The 20,758-nt window shown below is 49.4% G+C and overlaps 1 protein-coding gene across 1 annotated transcript in view; it reads right to left on the reverse strand.

The window, feature by feature from the left end:
- POMGNT1 (protein O-linked mannose N-acetylglucosaminyltransferase 1 (beta 1,2-)) overlaps positions 1-20,758 on the reverse strand; it is a 131,746-nt gene that overhangs the window by 41,301 nt on the left and 69,687 nt on the right. The window contains exon 9 of the mRNA XM_077278903.1: positions 231-358. Within this exon, the coding sequence (XP_077135018.1) occupies positions 231-358 (128 nt within the window). The remainder of the gene's footprint in view (positions 1-230; positions 359-20,758) is intronic.

Here is a 20,758-nt window from a genome sequence, read left to right on the forward strand (position 1 = left end):
TGAAACTCCAGGTAGTGAGATAGCAAAACACAAAAAAATGCCAAAGTGGTGAATATTTTCGCAAACCAGTGTATATCAATTTCTGCCACAAACCTGCAGCGTGTGGGTATTAGCTGGGCAGTGGGCATACGGCTCCTTCATAGTGACTCCGGCTGGTGGACATCCACCGATCTTAACCACGACACCCGTCATGGGTCATAAATGTGCACAGACATGAGGCGGATACTCACGGTTAGAGGGTTAAACTCTATTGGAGTCGGGTCCTTGCAGCTGCACACACTACCGTATCCCTCTACTTTGCCGCAAAAGTGTTTGCGCCGGCGGTTCTGCTCTGTGTCCGGCCAGTGGCATTCTGCATCTGGAGGGGGCAGAGAATTACAAAGAAACATTCAGGGAACCCCCCATCATCCTAGAGAGCCCGGGGGCCAGACGGAACCCCCACCATCCTAGAGAGCCCAGAGGCCAGAAGGAATCCCCAACATCCTAGAGAGCCCGGGGGCCAGAGGGAGCTCCCCACCAACATCCTAGAGAGAACGGGGGCCAGAGGGAGCCCCCCCAACATGCTAGAGAGCCCTGGGATCAGAGGGAACCCCCAACATGCTAGAGAGCCCGGGGGCCAGAGGTAGCCCCCACACCAACCTAGAAAGAAAGGTGTCCAGAGGGAACCCCCACAATCCTAGAGAGCCTGGGGGCCAGAGGGAGCCCCCCCAACATGCTAGAGCTCGGGGCCAGAGGGAACCCCCACAATCCTAGAGAGCCCGGGGGCCAGAGGGAGCCACCCCCCAACATCCTAGAGAGCCCGAGGGCCAGAGGGAACCCCCAACCATCCTAGAGAGCCCGGGGGCCAGAGGGAACCCCCAATCATCCTAGAGAGCCAGGGGGCCAGAGGGAACCCCCAACCATCCTAGGGAGCCCGGGGGCCAGAGGGAACCCCCATCCATCCTAGAGAGCCCGGGGGCCAGAGGGAACCCCCAACCATCCTCTAGAGAGCCCGGGGGCCAGAGGGTGCCCCCCCCCCAACATCCTAGAGAACCTGGGGGCCAGAGAGAACCCCCAACATGCTAGAGACCCCTGGAGCCAGAGGGAGCCCTTCACCATCCTAGAGAGCCCGGGGCCAGAGGGAACCCCCAACCATCCTAGAGGGCCTGGGGGCCAGAGGGTGCCCCCCAACATCCTAGAGAGCCCGGGGGCCAGAGGCAGCCCTTCACCATCCTAGAGAGCCTGGGGGCCAGGGGGAGCCCCCCACCATCCTAGAGAGCACAGGGCCAGAGGGAACCCCCCAACATCCTAGAGAGTCCGGGGGCCAGAGGGTGCCCCCAACATCCTAGAGAGCCCGGGGCCAGAGGGTGACCCCCCAACATCCTAGAGAGCCCAGGGGCCACAGGGTGACCCCCCAACATCCTAGAGAGCCCGGGGGCCAGAGGGTGACCCCCCCAACATCCTAGAGAGCCCCGGGGCCAGAGGCAACCCCCAACATGCTAGAGAGCCCAGGGGACAGAGAGAGACCACCACCATCCTAGAGAGCCCGGGGGCCAGAGGGTTCCACCAACATCCTAGAGAGCCCGGGGGCCAGACAGAGCCCCCAACATCCTGGAGAGCCCGGGGCAGAAGGAACCCCTGCACTGAGCACATCCCAATCCACATGACTGGTGGCAGAGGAGCTCATATTATATCACCACATACTTAGAGGTTGTGTAACGTTAAATTCAGATTTTTCTTAGATAGGGACTCTTCCAAACTAGCAGTGGATCCTCAGTTCCTGCACCCTCGTGGACTCCACGTGAGCAGCTCCAGAGATCTGCAATTCCAGAGGTCTGAGACTGCGGATGATGCGCTGTGCCAGTCACCCAACCTCTGCACCAGATCACAAGTTTCAGGGTCCTGTGACATCTGATGGCAGTGTGTTCACTTCCAGATGCAGCGCCGACCACCGATGCAGCTAATACTGGATCCATGGTGGTGACTGGAAAATGTCGAGGCCAAATACACAGTGGGTACAGAAAGTATTCAGACCTCTTTAAATTTTTCACTCTTTGTTTCATTGCAGCATTTGGTAAATTCAAAAAAGTTCATTTTTTTCCTTATTAATGTACACTCTGCACCCCAACTTGACTGAATAAAAAAATGAAGACATTTTTGCAAATTTATTAAAAAAGAAAAACTGAAATATCACCTGATCATAAGTCTTCAAACCCTTTGCTCAGACACTCATATTTAGGTCCCATGCTGTCCATTTCCTTGTGATCCTCCTTGAGATGGTTCTGCTCCTTCATTGGAGTCCAGCTGTGTGTAATTAAACTGATAGGACTTGATTTGGAAAGGCGCACGCCTGTCTATATAAGACCTCACAGCTCACACCTGTCTATATAAGACCTCACAGCTCACACCTGTCTATATAAGACCTCACAGCTCACAGCGCATGTCAGACCAAAGGAGAATCATGAGGTCAAAGGAACTGGCCAAGGAGCTCAGAGACAGAACTGTGGCAAGACACAGATCTGGCCAAGGCTACAACAGAATTTCTGCAGTACTCAAGGTTCCTAAGAGAACAGTGGCCTCCATAATCCTTAATTGGAAGAAGTTTGGGACCATCAGAAGTCTTCCTAGACCTGGCCGTCCTGCCAAACTGAGCAATCGTGGGAGAAGGGCCTTGGTGAGAGAGGTAAAGAAGAACCCCAAGATCACTGTAGCTGAGCTCCAGAGATGTAGTAGGGAGATGGGAGAAAGTTTCACAAAGTCAACTATCACTGCAGCCCTCCACCAGTCCGGCCTTTATGGCAGAGTGGCCCGATGGAAGACTCTCCTCAGTGCAAGACATATGAAAGCCGCATAGAGTTTGCTAAAAACACATGAAGGACTCCCAGACTATGAGAAATAAGATTCTCTGGTCTGATGAGACGAAGATAGACCTTTCTGGTGATAATTCTAAGAGGTATGTGTGGAGAAAACCAGGCACTGCTCATCACCTGCCCAATACAATCCCAACAGTGAAGCATGGTGGTGGCAGCATCATGCTATGGGGGTGTTCTTCAGCTGCAGGGACAGGACGACTAGTTGTCATTGAAGGAAACATGAATGCGGCCAAGTACAGAGATATCTTGGATGAAAACCTCTTCCAGAGTGTTCTGGACCTCAGACTTGGCCGAAGGTTCACCTTCCAACAAGACAATGACCCTAAGCACACAGCTTCATGTAGTGAAATATGTATTTGTAAGATGTATGACCAGCAGTAAATTCGCATCGGTTTTAGATTGCATATCTTCACAAAGGTCATGACATATGTTATCATGAGAAAACACAGCTTTCCTGGTGTCAGGGCCTCCGGCCCCAGGGGGCCTTCCTGACAAAAACAGAATTGGAAACATTTCACACCTTCTGACTCCTGTGAAGGGAGTTGCCAAATTGCAACCTGACAATTTCTATTTACTTTGAGAAAGCAAGGCTACACAAAGAGTTTAGAGAAAAAATAAGGCATTCCTTGGTAAAGTAGCCATGGTCCGGTCACAAACCAGGAATTAGAATATTAACATGAAGGCTGGTCCAGAAATCTGATCTCCAGGTTAAATCTATAAACTAAGCCTTTACCCATAGAAGGTTGTTCACAGACTGAGGGGAACCAAGCTGACGTGAGCCATTTCATATTTCTCCCCCCTCAGGGAGCAGAATGCCGGACTGCAAAGTTAGATATTTCTGTAAGTTTCTCCCTTTTTTATCACTGTTTTGCATACTTGTATATCACTTTTTATTTCCATATTTTATATCCTTTTATTGTAAGCACTGTACCTTTTCTATTAAAGCTTAAAACTAATAAGTTTGAACCTTGTATGCTCTAAAGAATCCATAGCCTTAGAGTGTGTGACCCTGGTGATTGGCAGACAGTAGTAGTAATATTTCCGGGACTCATCGCCCGTGTATTCAGTGAGTGGTGGCAGCGTGTATGAGCGGGTGTGTGGCCTGGGTCGGGGTGTGATTTATGCTCCCATTACAGCATAGGACAGAGGTCGAATGCTGGACTGAGAGAGGGGAGATAGATTAACCCTTGAAGGCACAACCCCAAGTCACGTGCTGAGAGCGGGTACGTGACACTTCACAACTCTGTGACCATTCTTAACTGCTCCAGCCAGCAGATCCCTGACCTAAACCCAAATGAGCATCTCTGGAGAGACCTGAAAATGGCGTCCACCAACGTTCACCATCCAACCTGACGGAACTGGAGAGGATCTGCAAGGAAGAATAGCCGAGGATCACAAAATCCAGGGGTGAAAAACTTGCTGCACCATTCCCAAGACGACTCATGGCTGTACTAGCTCCAAAGGGTAAAAAACCTATAAACAGGCCAACACCCACAATTAGAAAGAACAATCAGTGTAGCAGGGTGTAAGAATAGGTAGAGAGGTTTCAGCGCAAAAAGTATTGAAACTCATATTAAAAGAACAGCACCAATCAGAACCACATAATAAAAATATGAAACTTTATTAACCCCTTCATGACCTTGGGATTTTTTCCGTGTTCGTTTTTCGCTCCCCTCCTTCACAGAGCCATAACTTTTTTATTTTTCCGTCAATTTGGCCATGTGAGGGCTTATTTTTTGAGAAAAAAGTCGTACTTTTGAACGACATCATTGGTTTTAACATGTCGTGTACTAGAAAACGGGAAAAAAATTCCAAGTGCGGTGAAATTGCAAAAAAAGTGCAATCCCACACTTGTTTTTTGTTTGGCTTTTTTGCTAGGTTCACTAAATGCTAAAACTGACCTGCCATTATGATTCTCCAGGTCATTACGAGTTCATAGACACCTAACATGACTAGGTTCTTTTTTATCTACGTGGTGAAAAAAAAATCCAAACTTTTCTAAAAAAAAAATAAAAAAAAAATTGTGCCATTGTCCGATAGCCGTAGTGTCTCCATTTTTCATGATCTGGGGTCAGGTGAGGGCTTATTTTTTGCGTGCCGAGCTGGCATTTTTAATGATACCATTTCGGTGCAGATACGTTCTTTTGATCGTCCGTTATTACATTTTAATGCAATGTCGCAGCGACCAAAAAAACGTAATTCTGGCGTTTCAAAATTTTTTCTCGCTACGCTGTTTAGCGATCAGGTTCATGCTTTTTTTATTGATAGATCGGGCGATTCTGAATGCAGCAATACAAAATATGAGTAGGATTGATTTTTTTTATTGATTTATTTTGAATGGGGCGAAAGGGGGGTGATTTAAACTTTTATATTTTTTTTCACATTTTTTTTTTTTTTACTTTTTACTTGCTAGAAGCTGGCACAACGCGATCAGCTCTGCTACATAACAGCGATCATCAGATCGCTCCTATGTAGCTGAATTGCAGGTGTGCTATGAGCGCCGACCACAGGGTGGCGCTCACAGCTAGTGGGGATGAGTAACCATAGACGTCTCAAGGACCTCTATGGTTACTATTCAGAAGCATCACTGACCCCCGATCATGTGACGGGGGTCGGCGATGCGCTCATATCCGGCCGCCTGGCCGGAAGCGCCGGTTAAATGCCGCTGTGTGCGTTTGACAGCGGCATTTAGTTAATAACGGCAGGTGAATCGCAATTTCACCCGCCGCTATTGCGGGCACATGTCAGCTGTTCAAAACAGCTGACATGTCCCGGCTTTGATGCGGGCTCATCGCCGGAGCCCGCATCAAAGCGGGGGTTCTGACCTCAGACGTACTATCCCTTCCGAGGTCAGAAAGGGGTTAAAGACATCAATATAAAAAACATATCACTGAAAGTAACTAGGAATATGACAGTGAAGCCAAAGGTGGAACCACAGTGAAAACCCTGGCAAACCTACAGGCATATGGATGAAATATAAAGACCTGATAAGCTCAAAGTGCATGTGCAAAAAAATGTAATTTGTAGCCCTGAGATGTAAACAAGGATATGCAATAAATAAGAGGGACATACGATCGAAAAGAAGCCGGAAAATAGAATTAGTCTTACCGGTAATTCGGTTTCTAGGAACCTTCCACGACAGCCACTTCGGAGGTTGTCTTCCCTGCCCTAACAGGGGACAGGAACACAAAGAGGTGAAATACCCTCCCCTTCCTGCAACCACCAGTGTTTTCCTGGTCACACTAGCATGTATAGTTACCATAAAAGTGCAGGAATCATCCAATAAGAACATCAGACAGGGAGGGAAATTCGTGCTGCCGTGGAAGGTTCCTAGAAACCGAATTACCGGTAAGACTAATTCTATTTTGTCCAGTCACCTTCCACGACAGCCACTTCGGAGTAGTACCAACAGCTAATTTCCCTAGGGAGGGATCACGGCCTGCAGAACTCGTCTGCCAAATGTTAAATCCCTATTGAAATGTAGCCTGTAAAGTCTGGTGAACGTATGGATAGACGACCGGGTGGCGGCTCTTCATATCCGCTCTGATGCCCCCAAGAGGAAGCTGTTGCGAAACACGTGTCGGGGTTAGGCAGAGACTGGTGTGCCTCACGTGGCTGGCAGCAGGAAGCATAGCATCGCATTATACTGCCAGGTAATATGTATTTTTGTAGTTTTTGTTTATTTTTTCCATTCGCATATGCCATGTACTGATTAGCAGCGGATCTTGTCTTTGCAAGACTTACTTTACATTGGCTAAGTGACGCCTTGAATTCATTGGTGTTCGTTGTTGTTATGATGTATACTAAAGGAATTTAGCTGCTGCCTTACAGGTGCACATGGAGATTGCATTGCATTGTGTGACTTAAAGGCCGGCTTGTCTGCATTTGTTTTTCAGAAACCTACTGCTGAAATCTATGCATAGTGCTCTGACTTAATACTGTGTTCCTGAGCACAATTACTGTGTTAGTCCATTTTTATATGTTACAAAATTGAGTAACTGCAGCTGTCCTGTAAGAACCTTTTAAACTTCATAATATTGAAAGCTCGGGTATTAGTGTACTGATAAGGTGCTGCAATATATTTATTACATCAAATACTATTAAAGGACATGATAAATTCTAGTGGTATTTACCCAACTATGTAACCATACTATATTGAACTATTGGGTCAGATTAAATTTAACTATAGAAATTTCATTATCACCGTTTGCTCCTGCTAGCCTTTGAATTTTTCTGCATTTTTCTGCCATAATATTTTTAAAAAAATTTTTCAAAAAATTTTTCAAGTTGATGAGGCATTGTTTTACTTTGTGTTTTATTGTGTGTAGTTTTTGTATATTAATAAAGTTATAACGTTTTAAAAGCCTAACACTTCTTGATTCAATATGCACCTTAATAGTTGCTCTATGGATCTTTATGTTCAAAAATTTAATGAACATGTTGCTTTTTTTTCCCGCGATGCGATTTTTTCTCGGAAAAAAATGCAACATTTGCACAAGAAATGCGGAATACACTGAAAATAATGGGAGGCATATGTAAGCGTTTTTTTCGCGTTTTTATCACGTTTTTATAGCGAAAAAAACGCGAAAAATACTGAACGTGTGCACATGGCCTTATTCCTTCCTGAGACCTGGATGAATAGATTCTGGTTAATTCACCAGGCTTCAGTCTGTTGTAGGTAAGATATAAGGTTAGATAGGACCACCCTGCGAACGTCGTGGGTGTGGAAGGTTTGGGCAGAATGAGGGCTGCACAATATCCTGATCCCTATGGAAGTTTGAGACCACTTTAGGTAAAAAAGAGTGATCCAATTTCAGGATAATACTATCTGCAGTGAGCGTCAGATAAGGTTCCTGTATCCACAGGGCCTGCAATTCTCCTATATGTCTAGCAGTAGTGATTGCGACTAAGAAGACGGTTTTAAGGGTCAAGTTTTTTATGGTCAAAGATTCTAAAGGCTCAAATGGATCTTGGGTTAGGCTGTTAAGCACAATATTGAGATCCCAAGGAGGCACCTGACTACGGAGTTTAGGGCGAATCCTGGCTGCCAATGCCATAAAGCGCTTGATCCAGCGGTGGCTGGCCGAGTCAAGATCAAAAAAGGTGCTAAGAGCTGATACTTGCACTTTTAGTGTGCTAGGGGTAAGGCCCATTTCTAGACATTTCTGTAAAAAGTCTAAGACGTGTGCTATATTGGGGTGGAAAGGGTCAGGGGTTTTTGGGGAGCACCAGGATGAAAACCTTTTTCAAACTTTAGCATGCATAGATGGCATTGGTTATTGGCTTCCTGATTTTTGGGAGAGTTTGGATTACTTTATCCGAGAGTCCTTTGGCTCTCAGAATTTCGTCCTCAGTAACCATGCTGCCAGGTTCAGTTTGTGTAGGTCCGGGTGTAGTAAAGGACCCTGGTGAAGGAGGTCGACTTTTTGAGGTAGAAGCCAGGGGCCTTCCTCAGCCATGTCCAGTAGGGCACTGTACCAGCTCCTCCTAGGCCACAGAGGGGCGAATAAGATTGTAGTGACTTGATCTGTCTGGATTATTTGTAACGTCTTTGCCAGCATGGGTATGGGTGGAAAGGCATATGCGAGTTTGAAATTCCACAGTTTTGCGAACGCATTTATTTCCTGCGCCCCGTCCATGTGGTAGAGGGAGAAGAATGTCTCCACTTTTGCATTTTGTCTGTTGGCAAATAGGTCCACCTCTGGAGTCCCCCATCTTGAGGTTAGGGACAAGAACACTGTCTGGTCCAGACACCACTCCCCTGGATGTATGTCTTTCCGGCTGAGGAAGTCTGCCTGGGTACTGTCTAACCCTCTCAGATGTACCGCTGTGACTGATAGTAGGTTATTCTCTGCCCAGAAAATAAATCTTTACTACTATTTCCTTTTGATCGGCGTACTTCGTGCTTCCTTGGTGCCGGAAGTAGGCCACTGTGGTCATGTTGCCCGAGTAGACACGGACGTGGTGGTTTTGGATCAGCGATGATGATGCTTTTAGGGCTTCTTCCACAGCCTTTAGTTCTCGCAAGATCGAGGAACTACTGCTGATGCTTGATGGCCATTGTTCCTGGAAGTATGAACCCTCTACCACTGCACCCCAACCTCGTTGCCTGGCATCTGAGCGGAGTGTTTTCAGGGGAAGCTGATCCCAGCTGACCCCCCTCTGAAGGTTTCAGTAGTTTAACCACCACTTCAGGGCCGATCTTACGTGGCCGGGAAGGGAAATCCTTTGGGTCAATGGAATCTGTTGTCTTCTGGAATGTAGAAGCACGTGGGTCTGTAGGATTCACGTAAGAGCCTGAGCCCAGGAAACCGCTTGGATACATGCGGTCAGGGATCCTAGAACAGACATTGATTCCCTGAGGGTTGGAGCCCGCTGGTCCCTGAATCTGGTTATTCTGCGGACAAGGTCGATCTGATGATCCTTGGGTAGAAAAGATGTCCTTTCCTTTGAGTCCAGAAGAACCCCCAGAAACTTCCTCCTTGTGGAGGGATGGACCTCTGATTTTTTCTTTTTAGGTTCGGGATCCAGCCCAGGATTCTTAATATCTCCAGGGTCTTTGTTACGTCCATCTTCAGACAGGGGGTAGATGGTGCAGTGATGAGAAAATCGTCCAGATATGGGACAATGCATATTCCCTGGCATGAAAATCACTGCTTCTGCCATAATTTTGGTAAACACCCGTGGTGCCGAAGAGATGCCGAAGGGTAGGACGTTGAATTGGACATGTTTGATTTGCTGCCCTTGAGAGACTGCGAATCTGAGAAATTCCCTGTGCTCTGGGTGGATTGGTACATGGTAGTATGCATCCCTCAGATCCAGTGTTGCCATTACCCAATTCTGCCCAATGAGGGGGATTGCCGACCTGATTGTTTCCATTTTGAACCTCCTGTACCGGACTGATTCGTTTAATGGCTTCAGGTTTATGATGATCCTGTTTTTCCCTGATGGCTTCGTTACCAGGAAGAGACATGAGTAATGGCCACGTCCTTCTTCCTGTCTTGGCACCCGTGAGATCACCATTGACTGGAAAAGATTTTGTAGATCCTTTAGTACATTCCCTGTACTAAAGAATTGGTATCCTTGCGAGGAGTGCACCAGTTCTTCAAGGTTCAACTCAGTGCTTACTTAGACATACTTGCAAACAGTTTCACCTCCCCGTTTTTCTTTTCTATCTTTTATTTGGCAAAGGCTGTTCATCGATATGGCAGCACAGTACAAGAAGCAGAGCAAAGAGGCCTTGACCGACCTCTGTGAGCAGAGAGGAATAGAGACAGCCGACAGATCCAAGGAGCTGCTGATACGCGCCTTGGTCGAGCAGGACATAGAGCAAAGTGCTGGAACATCTGGGCAAGGAGAGAGCCCACCTCAGAGAGACACAGCAATGCCAGCTCTTGCACCGGAGATGCCTGATGGAAATGCCAGTGCTGAGGAGCCTATGGACTGTACTTTACGAATGGACTTACAACGGCTGGGAACAAGTGATCCCAATCTGTGCATGCAGCTGATTCTACAGTACCGACAGGCTGCTGCTGCAGAACGCCGGGAGGAGAGAGCTTTCCAGCTTCAGATGGCTCAAATAGAGCGGGGTATCAGTCCTCAGATAACCCCCTCACAGGACATAAATCCAAGGAGACCACGTCTAGAAAACTTCCCTGTGATGGAGAAGGATACGGACTTAGATACTTTCCTTCGGGGATTTGAAAAAACTTGCAGGCAGTACCATCTACCCCGTGAGCAGTGGGCGCAGTATCTAACCCCAGGGTTGAGAGGCAAAGCCCTGGAAGTTTTTACTGGCCTCCCACCAGAGCTAGATGTGAACTATGAGACCATAAAAGAGGCCCTGATCAGGAAATACAACCTGACACCAGAAGTGTATCGGAGAAAGTTCCGGAACCTACAACGTGGATCAACGGACAGCTATGCGGATGTTGTGAGCAGCTTGAGGACCACGTTCCACCAATGGATTAGGGGACTTTCTGTTAACAGTTTTGAGGACTTAACGGATCTTATGGTCAAGGATCAATTTCTTCACATGTGCCCCACGGATGTACGACAATTTGTGTGTAATCGGGAGCCACAAACTGCAGATCAGGCTGCAAGGATTGCAGACTGCTATGTGGCTAAAAGGATGCCTGAGGTGCGGAAGCCATCGGGATTCAGCTGGAGGGGAGGTAAGCCAAACGGGGACCCTTCTCCCTCTGCCGGCCGATCACCAGTGCTGTCCAAGCCCACCTTCTATGGGGCCCCGGGGAATAGACATTCTGTAGGCGATGCACGCCGGTGCTTCTCCTGCAACAAAGTGGGACATGTTAGCGCTGTCTGCCCTGATAGGGAGAAACGCCCAACTACCACCACAAAGCCGTCTGTGCCCTCACAGTCTGTCCTCTTTGTAGCCGGCTCTGATGCGAGGGCGAATGAACTGCCAATCTGTCACTGTTGGCAATAAAGTCACCATCGGTCTCAGAGACACTGGGGCAGAGGTGACCCTGGTGCGTCCAGCCATGATAACCCCTGACGATATCATACCAGGAAAGACTATGTCTATAACTGGGATTGGAGGGGTCAACCCTGCTGTGCCCATGTGTACCTGGACTGGGGAGCAGGGAAGGGACTGAGGGAAGTGGGAGTATCAGAGGCTGTCACGAATCCACACCGCTGCCACCAATGTCACGATTCACACCGTAACCGTCACCCTTACGTCACGGATCGGGGTGACTTTAGGCCAACAGATGGCTATCACATGTGCAGGGGGCTTATCTTAGTTATCCCTCCACTGCTACAATGTGATGAAAAAAAACACACACAAGGCTATTGACCTCTTAGTTTACAGCAGGGGATTATTTTAATTATCCCACTGCTCTTCAATATACCACGAACTGCAGGGATTTATTTATATCCCGCTTACAGTTCCACTTGAAACTTGCAGCTCTCTGGCGCCCCCCTTACTCTCAGGTCAGATTAGGTACTGCACCTAGGGTGATTAGTCGCCAGAAAGGCTGCCTGCTATGTACTAGCTATTGGGCACGCTGCAACGAGGCTTAAGGTACGTTTTAGAGCATGAAGAATGAAACTAGTATTAAATATTTTACTCCGCAAGATTAAGGCAGTGTTTACAAAGGTATATAAGGATGTTACAATATGAGACAATTGAAAATGTACAAGGTAATTATAAAATAAAGGGGTTAAATGAGAAAAGGTAACACTCACATGTTCTCAGGACATTGCAGGCAACCAGGCTAGTGGGTGGAGTTCCCATATGTCCCAATGGATCAGGACTGGCAGTCAGGCTTCTCAGGTCAAAACTCACTCCTGGGGGCCTGGCAGTGGCAGAAACTTATAAACCGCAGCCCGTGACATCACCAACAGGGCTGGCTTACCCAGACCCTCCTCTCTCTTCAGTCTTAGTAAATTTCACACAAGTTTGTCTAATGCCTGTATCTCCGCTCCAGAACATGTCAGAATCATAACACACCCAGCATTCATCTTGTATTAAGATTTGCTCTCTATAGATACTAAATTCAGGTTAGTAGGAACACTCAGTTCCAGAGAAATCCGTACTCTGTCCCTGTTGGACTTGGAAGCTCCTGCTTACAGTGATGGATAGATGCGCTGATGGACTTTAGCAATATGTACTCATTTTCCTAGCCTAAATCGTTTGCCCAATATCTTGCAATATTAGGACAAAGGACCTCATGTTTTACAAGGGAGATCCAACCAGTTTAAGCTGGTACAACTGTCTATGCATCTATCCCGATCGTAAAAATTCCTTTAGGAGGGGCATGAGGGATTTGGGAGCTCAAAGTCAGGAATGCAGCAAGAAGCCATAAAAGCTCTTCTACACACACATTCAGAAACACACGGAAGGGGGGTTTTTAGCCCGCAGCTTTTGGGACCATGGTCAGAAGTGCAAAAATCCCTCAGCTATGGTTTTTTCCATTATCGGACATACATTTTCTTCACACCTCCCCCTTTTGGTCTGCGCTAGGGAGGCAGAACCCCACGGTATGCCTCCATGCGCACCTCAGTAGGTTCACCCTGGCGGGACAGTCCATCTGCATTCCCATGCTCCCTGCCCGTTTTGTGTTCAATGGTGAAGTCAAACTGCTGAAGGGCAAGGCTCCAGCGTAGCAACCTGCCGTTGAACACACATGGCGTTTAGCCAGCGCAGAGGGTTGTGGTCGGTCACCACGGTGAAGGTGCGACCGTACAAGTAGGGCTGCAAGCGCTGCAGGGCCCATACTATGGCCAGGCACTCCTTCTCAATGGTGGAGTAGGCCACTTCCCTCGGCAAAAGTTTCCGGCTCAGGTACAACACGGGGTGCTCTTGGTCCTCCGAGTCAACCTGGCTGAGCACAGCACCGAGGCCAAACTCGCTGGTGTCAGTCTGTACCAAGAACGGTCGACTGCTTTCAACACAGGGGCGTTGCACAGTGCAGTTTTCAATGCCTGGAAGGCCCCCTCACAGCCATCGGTCCAGTTGACGATGTGGGGTAGCTTCTTCCTGGTGAGGTCCGTCAAAGGTTTGGCCAGGCTACTATAGTGCTGTACGAAGCGCCTATAGTACCCTGCAGTGCCCAGGAAGGACATCACCTGTTTCTTGGTCCTGGGAGTGGGCCAGTCCACGATCGCTCCCACTTTCTCAGGCTCTGGCTTTAGGGTGTCTCCGCCTACCCGGTGCCCCAGGTAGTGGACCTCCCTCATGCCCATCTGGCACTTTCCCGGCTTGATAGTCAGTCCTGCTCGGTGAATTTGCCTGAGCACCTCCTCGAGATGCTGCAGGTGTTCCTTCAAGGAGGGACTGAAGATGGCAATGTCATCCAAGTAGGCCACGGCGTACTCCTCCAGTCCCTGAAGCAGGAGGTTGACCATCCGCTGGAAAGTGGCAGGTGCATTCTTCATGCCGAAGGGCATGACCGTGGACTCGTACAGTCCAAAGGGTGTAATAAAGGCGGACTTCTCCTGCGCCTCGGGGCTCAGGGGAATCTGACAGTATCCTCGACTCAGATCCATTATTGTCAGGTATTTTGCGCCAGCTAACTTTTCAAGCAGCTCCTCGATGCGCGGCATTGGGTACGCGTCAGAGGCTGTAATGGCGTTGAGCCCCCTGTAGTCCACGCAGAATCGGGTGGTCCGGTCCTTCTTTGGAACGAGGACTTCGGGTGAGGCCCACGCGCTCTTTGACCGTCGAATCACCCCCAGCTGTAACATCTCATCGATCTCCTGGCGCATAACCTGCTGCACCTGGTCAGAGATTCGATAGGGTGTTCGCCGTAGTGGGGCATGATTCCCGGTGTCCACCTCGTGGACTGCTAACTCAGTCCTTCCAGGTCGGTTGAAGACAACCCGGAAGGGTTCCAGGGTGGTTTGCAACTGCAAACACTGTGGTTCAGTTAGCGAGGCGCTTACCTCCACGTCCTCAATGGACCCACCGGCCTTGGCTTGGTCCAGCATGTCCAGGAGGGTGTCTTCCTCCCCGTCTTCGGGTAAGCTGCAGACCGGTAGGACGAAAGGTTCACGTTCGTGATGAGCCTTCATGTTGACGTGAAAGGCCTTTCGCCTACCCCAAGCGTGGTCAAGCGTGACCACGTAGGTGACCGGGTTGTGCTGTTGGTGGACGACGTACGGGCCCTCCCAGGCTGCCTGAAGATTATCCTTTGGTACGGGGACCAGCACCCACACCTTCTGACCCACGTGGTAGGTCCGCTCCCGGGCGTTCTGGTCGTACCAGTGCTTCTGGTCAGCCTGAGCCTGCGTCATGTTGTCATGCACCAATTGCGTCAAGGTCTGCATCTTGTCACGGAAGCGCATGACATACTCCACTATGGACACTTCAGAAGGGTTCGGCTCCTCTTCCCAGGATTCTCTTACCAACCCAAGGGGTCCCCGGACTCGCCTGCCGTACAGGAGCTCGAAGGGGGAGAACCCCGTCGAGGCCTGCGGAACCTCTCGGTAAGCGAACAGCAGGTGTGGGAGGTACCGCTCCCAGTTGCGCCCTTGTGTCTCAACAAGCATGCGTAGCATCTGTTTGAGGGTACCATGGAAGCGTTCACACAAGCCATTGGTCTGTGGGTGATACGCACACGATACCAGGTGCTTCACTTGCATTCTCTTAAAGAGAGCCTCCATTAGGCGAGACATGAATTGGGTCCCTTGATCAGTCAGCATCTCCCTGGGAAATCCTACACGTGAAAAGATAGCCAACAGGGCATCCGCCACCTTATCTGCCCTAGTTGACGGCAGAGCTACTGCCTCTGGGTACCGGGTACGGTAGTCTACCACAGTAAGGATGTATTGCTTTCCAGAGCTGCTGGGGACGGCCAGCGGGCCCACAATGTCCACCGCGATCCTCTGGAAAGGCTCCTCTATCACTGGCAAAGGGATCAGGGGAGCCTTAAGAGCAGGCCCCGCCTTCCCCACTCTTTGACAGATGACACAGGAGCGGCAGTAGTTTGACACATCTGTCCCCATCTTAGGCCAATAGAAGTGTTGAGACAGCCGGGCCTTAGTTTTGCTGATCCCCAAGTGTCCAGCTAGTGGGATCTCATGGGCAATCCGTAACAACTCGCCTCGGAATTGCTGCGGGATGACCAGCTGTGTTTCCCTCAATCACTCCTTTTGCGATTTTCCGGGTACTGTCTTGTTGTGAACTGTGTTTCTGGGCTCCCTCTGGTGGTCACTAACCGTATTGTGTTAGGTATGTCTTGTTGCAGGCCTGAGCTCCAGATGTGTCGTTAAGCAGCGGGTGTTTCCTATTTGAGTCTCCTCTGGACTCAGTCTCTTGCCTGGCATCGTTGTATCCAGACCTATTTGGTCTCCTCCGGATTCCTTTCAGTCTGCCTCATGCAAGAAAAGCTAAGTCTGTTTTGTACAATTTGGATCGTTTGCATTATTCAGTGTTTTTGTCCAGCTTGCTTTACATTTGATTTTTGACTCGCTGGAAGCTCTAGGGGGCTGATATTCTCCCTCCACACCGTCAGTCGGTGTGGGGGTTCTTGAATGTTCAGCGTGGATGTTTTGTAGGGTTTTCTGCTAACCGCATAGTCCACTATCTATTTTCTGCTATCTAGACTATTGGGCCTCACTTTGCTGAATCTAGTTCATCTCTACGTTTGTGTTTTCCTCTTGCCTCACCGTTATTATTTGTTGGGGGCTTTCTATATCTTTGGGGTTCAATTTCTCTGGAGGCAAGCGAGGTCTTATTTTTTCCCTCTAGGGGTAGTCAGTCCTCCGGCTGGCTCGAGACGTCTAGAACCAACGTAGGCACGTTCACCGGCTACTTTTAGTTGTTTGTGTCAGGATCAGGTATGCGGTTAGTCCAGTTTCCACCTCCCTAGAGCAGTATTTATATTTTTGCTATCTTGCCGGAATATCAGAGATCCTCTGCCATTGGGATCATAACACTGTCTCCCGGTACAACCTTCCTCTTTCCCAGAACACCCTCTCCTTATCAGTCTCGGAGATGGGCGTCTCGGCGAGTTGTCTCAATCTCTCTAGGCTCGCATCTGTGTGCAGAGCGGCCTGAAACTCCTGGCTAGGGGAAGCCAGAAGCGACGTCAGGGTCCCTTCCCCACGGGAGCCCTCTGGGACCTGCTCTGGGTCCACCTCTGGTTCAGTCACAATGATGACTGAGGAGAGTCCGGAAGGCAGACAGTTATCTGCGTTCCGGGCACTCGGACTGCGGGTGACAGCAGCAATGTAGGCTGTCTCCCCGGGGATTTCTACCGACCCATCAGCCGACGCTGCTATGGGCTCTACCTCACCATCCACCCCCATCACCTCAGGAGCATTGCTACTTATGGGCCAGTTACCTTCCTCGGTGGCACTGGTCAATTTCATGGCATCACCTTCCTCACGGTTCCCATATATCTCCCCATTTCCTGTAGCACCTACACTTGCCCCTGCTAGGGGTTCCTCAGCCGTCTCACTCCGCAGAGCGACGTGGCTGAGCACTCCTGTACCTATGGACACATCAACTTTCACAGAAAAATCATTATCAGGTTCAGTTGGCACAGGTACAACATTTTCACCATCAATCCTAGGGAAAAAATGATATCAGATGCATCATTATAAGATAAAGCATGGTCAGGTAACACATGCGATTTCCCATCATCATCATCAGGGTTAACGTCACCCTTATTAGCTGATTGGGGAGGGGTGTCAGGGACGTAGTATGCAACCATCCTCCCCAAATCAGTCCCCAACAAAACATCAGTGGGCAAATTATCAGACAGCCCCACTTTTTTCACCCCGCTCCCGGCACCCCAATCAATATAAACCCGGGTCATCGGCAAGGGACAGCTGATGCCCACAATCCCAGTGACAGTTAGGGTTTTCCCCGGAATGATTTCTTCAGGGGCCGCCAGTTTGGGTCGGATGAGGGTTTGTTCAGACCCGGTGTCCTTGAGGCCTGTAGCAACATGACCTCCCAGTGACATGCTGTACGTTGTCACACACCCTCCCAGCCACACCACCCACCAAAAGAACTGCGACATTAGGCCCTGGGGCCTTGGATGAGGGGTTCTTCTGCTTGTCTGGACAGTAGGGACTGATATGACCAGTCCGGTTGCAGACGAAACACTGGCGAGGTTCGGTGGTAGGTCTGGTGCTGTTGGCTACGGGGACAGGACTTCTGGGGTGTTGGCTGGCAGGGGTACTGGCGTTGGTTGCAGGCTTACCCCCTCTCCAGCTGGTGGTGACTGGCTTCCGCACTTCCGATCTACGGTTGGCCTCATAGGCATCGGCAATCTGCGCTGCTTTCGTCACGTCTTTGGGTTCTCGGTCCATCACGAACTGTCGCACCTCAGCTGGGCAAAGATGTAAGAACTGGTCTTTGATCATCAGGTCTCGCAGCTGTGCAAAGGTGGTCACTGACAGTCCCTGGGTCCACTGGTCAAAGTGGGTCCCCAGTCCATGTGCCACATCGCCGTAGCTGTCATGTGGGCCATGGTGGAGGTTCCGGAACTTTCTACGGTACACCTTGGGTGTAAGCTGGTACTTGGCTATCAGAGCCTGCTTGATGGCCTCAGTCACCATCTTGTTCTCGAGGGAGGGCAGCAAACGCCTCCAGAGCTTTGCCTCTCAGCCCTGGTGTCAGGTATCGTGCCCATTCTTGTGTATGCAGCTGGTACTGCCTGCAGGCTTTCTCAAAGGCCCGCAGAAAAGTGTCCAAGTCCCCATCCTTTTCCATAACAGGAAAGTGATCGGGCCGGGGCTTCGGTATCTGAGCACTGTTTGGCTCCCGGAGGTGGAGGGCATCCCCCCCTGCCGGAGCATCTCCAGTTCATATTCTCGCTGGGCTTGGCGCTCAGCTCGTTGGGCCTTGGCCTCACCCTCGGCTCTCTCAGCCTTTTCGAATTGCAGGACCAGCTGCAGACGTCTCTCTAGGTCATCTGCGGAGCATTGTTGCAGAGCCAGCTGCAGCCGGAGGTCTGCGCTTCCCTGGTGCAAGTAGGGCCCGTATTCAGTGGTTGGACCTCTGCTGCAGCACCATGTTCACTTGTGCTGGCTTCTGCGGCCTCTGTGGCCTGGCTTGGTCTGCTTCAAATTGCACCAGTTCAGTGACCATTTGAGCCTTGGTCTTGCCCTGGGAATTCAGGCCACGGTACGTGCATATCCAAGCAAGAGTGTCCTTCTTCTGCTGGGCATACCAGGCTTCTCCTTTCGCAGCCATGGTCGCTAAATAAAAAATAAGATAGAAAAACGAAGAGAAAGGGAAGGGATAATTACCAGTACACACAATTGTCTCAGGACTAATAAACACTGAGTTCGTTCTCCAAACTTATTTGCGCAGAGTCCTCACAAGGACTTTGCAAGTTTTTAGTGAGAGGAACGATTGCTCAAACCAGATCACTAATGCTCTAAGATCCCACCGCCTTGCCACCAATTTGTCACGAATCCACACCGCTGCCAATATGTCACGATTCACACCGTGACTGTCACCCCTACGTCACGGATCGGGGTGACTTTAGGCCAACAGATGGCTATCACATGTGCTGCTCTTCAATATACCACGAACTGCAGGGATTTATGTATGTCCCGCTTACAGTTCCACTTGAAACTTGCAGCTCTCTGGCGCCCCCCCTTACTCTCAGGTCAGATTAGGTACTGCACCTAGGGTAATTAGTTGCCAGAAAGGCTGCCTGCTATGTACTGGCTATTGGTCACGCTGCAATGAGGCGATATAAATACTCCCGCTCAGGCAGGAACAATAATTGTCAACGCCGCAGTCGCTACAACGACTCCCAACTACCCAGTACAACGGTATGCTGCCACCAGCTTTGATTAAACGGGTCCGAAGCTAACCCAAAACAGTAGCGTAATTCCCTTCAGAAGGCTTAAGGTACGTTTTAGAGCATGAAGAACAAAACTAGTATTAAATATTTTACTCTGCAAGATTAAGGCAGTGTTTACAAAGGTATATAAGGATGTTACAATATGAGACAATTGAAAATGTACAAGGTAATTATAAAATAAAGGGGTTAAATGAGAAAAGGTAACACTCACATGTTCTCAGGACATTGCAGGCAACCAGGCTAGTGGGTGGAGTTCCCATATGTCCCAATGGATCAGGACTGGCAGTCAGGCTTCTCAGGTCAAAACTCACTCCTGGGGGCCTGGTAGTGGCAGAAACTTATAAACCGCAGCCCGTCACCAACAGGGCTGGCTTACCCAGACCCTCCTCTCTCTTCAGTCTTAGTAAATTTCACACAAGTTTGTCTAATGCCTGTATCTCCGCTCCAGAACATGTCAGAATCATAACACACCCAGCATTCATCTTGTATCAAGATTTGCTCTCTATAGATACTAAATTCAGGCTAGTAGGGACACTCAGTTCCAGAGAAATCCGTACTCTGTCCCTGTTGGACTTGGAAGCTCCTGCTTACAGTGATGGATAGATGCGCCGATGGACTTTAGCAATATGTACTCATTATTTTCCTAGCCTAAATCGTTTGCTCAATATCTTGCAATATTAGGACAAAGGACCTCATGTTTTACAAGGGAGATCCAACCAGTTTAAGCTGGTACAACTGTCTATGCATCTATCCCGATCGTAAAAATTCTTTTAGGAGGGGCATGAGGGATTTGGGAGCTAAAAGTCAGGAATGCAGCAAGAAGCCATAAAAGCTCTTCTACACACACATTCAGAAACACACGGAAGGGGGTTTTTTTTAGCCCGCAGCTTTTAGGACCATAGTCAGAAGTGCAAAAATCCCTCAGCTATGGTTTTTTCCATTATCGGACATACATTTTCCTCACAGAGGCTATTCCCACCAATATGTTGCTAGGCACGGACCTGGGCAGGATGGTGTCCCACTATGCTCCTCCCTTGCAAGCAAATGATGCAGAGAAGGTGGAAGAAAGAGACCCACCTGAGATCCCGTGTGAGGAGGGAAAATGTCCCAATGCACAGGACTGTAATTATGTGGCAGCTGTGACCCGGAGTCAGGCTGCGGCTCAGACTCAGGCCCAGAGATTAGAGGATGAGTCTCAGACAGAACTGCCAGCACAGGAGGCCCATACTGTGGTCCCGGAGCCTCCATACATGGCAGACCCACCAAGGTCCCTGATAACAGACACTGAAAACTCAGCTTCAGACCAGCGCCTGGCAGTCACACTAGGCCAGGACCTGCAGGCTGACCGTCAGAGCTTCCAGGAAGCCCTGCAGACAGATGTCAGTCTGGAGGAGCTCAGATGTCTTGCAGACCGACCCCCTGCTGCTCCTGACAAAGAGTATACTGGGACCAGGGCAGACTGTATACAGAGACTATCCCCACGGATACTACAGAATCTTGGGACTATGAACGGCGGCTGAACGTCCCTTATCCATTTAGGGAACAATTATTGAGGATTGCCCATGAAATTCCTCTGGCTGGACACCTTGGAATACAAAAGACTAAAGCTCG

This window comes from Ranitomeya variabilis, chromosome 8 (genome assembly GCF_051348905.1).
Source record: "Ranitomeya variabilis isolate aRanVar5 chromosome 8, aRanVar5.hap1, whole genome shotgun sequence".
Lineage (NCBI taxonomy): Eukaryota > Metazoa > Chordata > Amphibia > Anura > Dendrobatidae > Ranitomeya > Ranitomeya variabilis.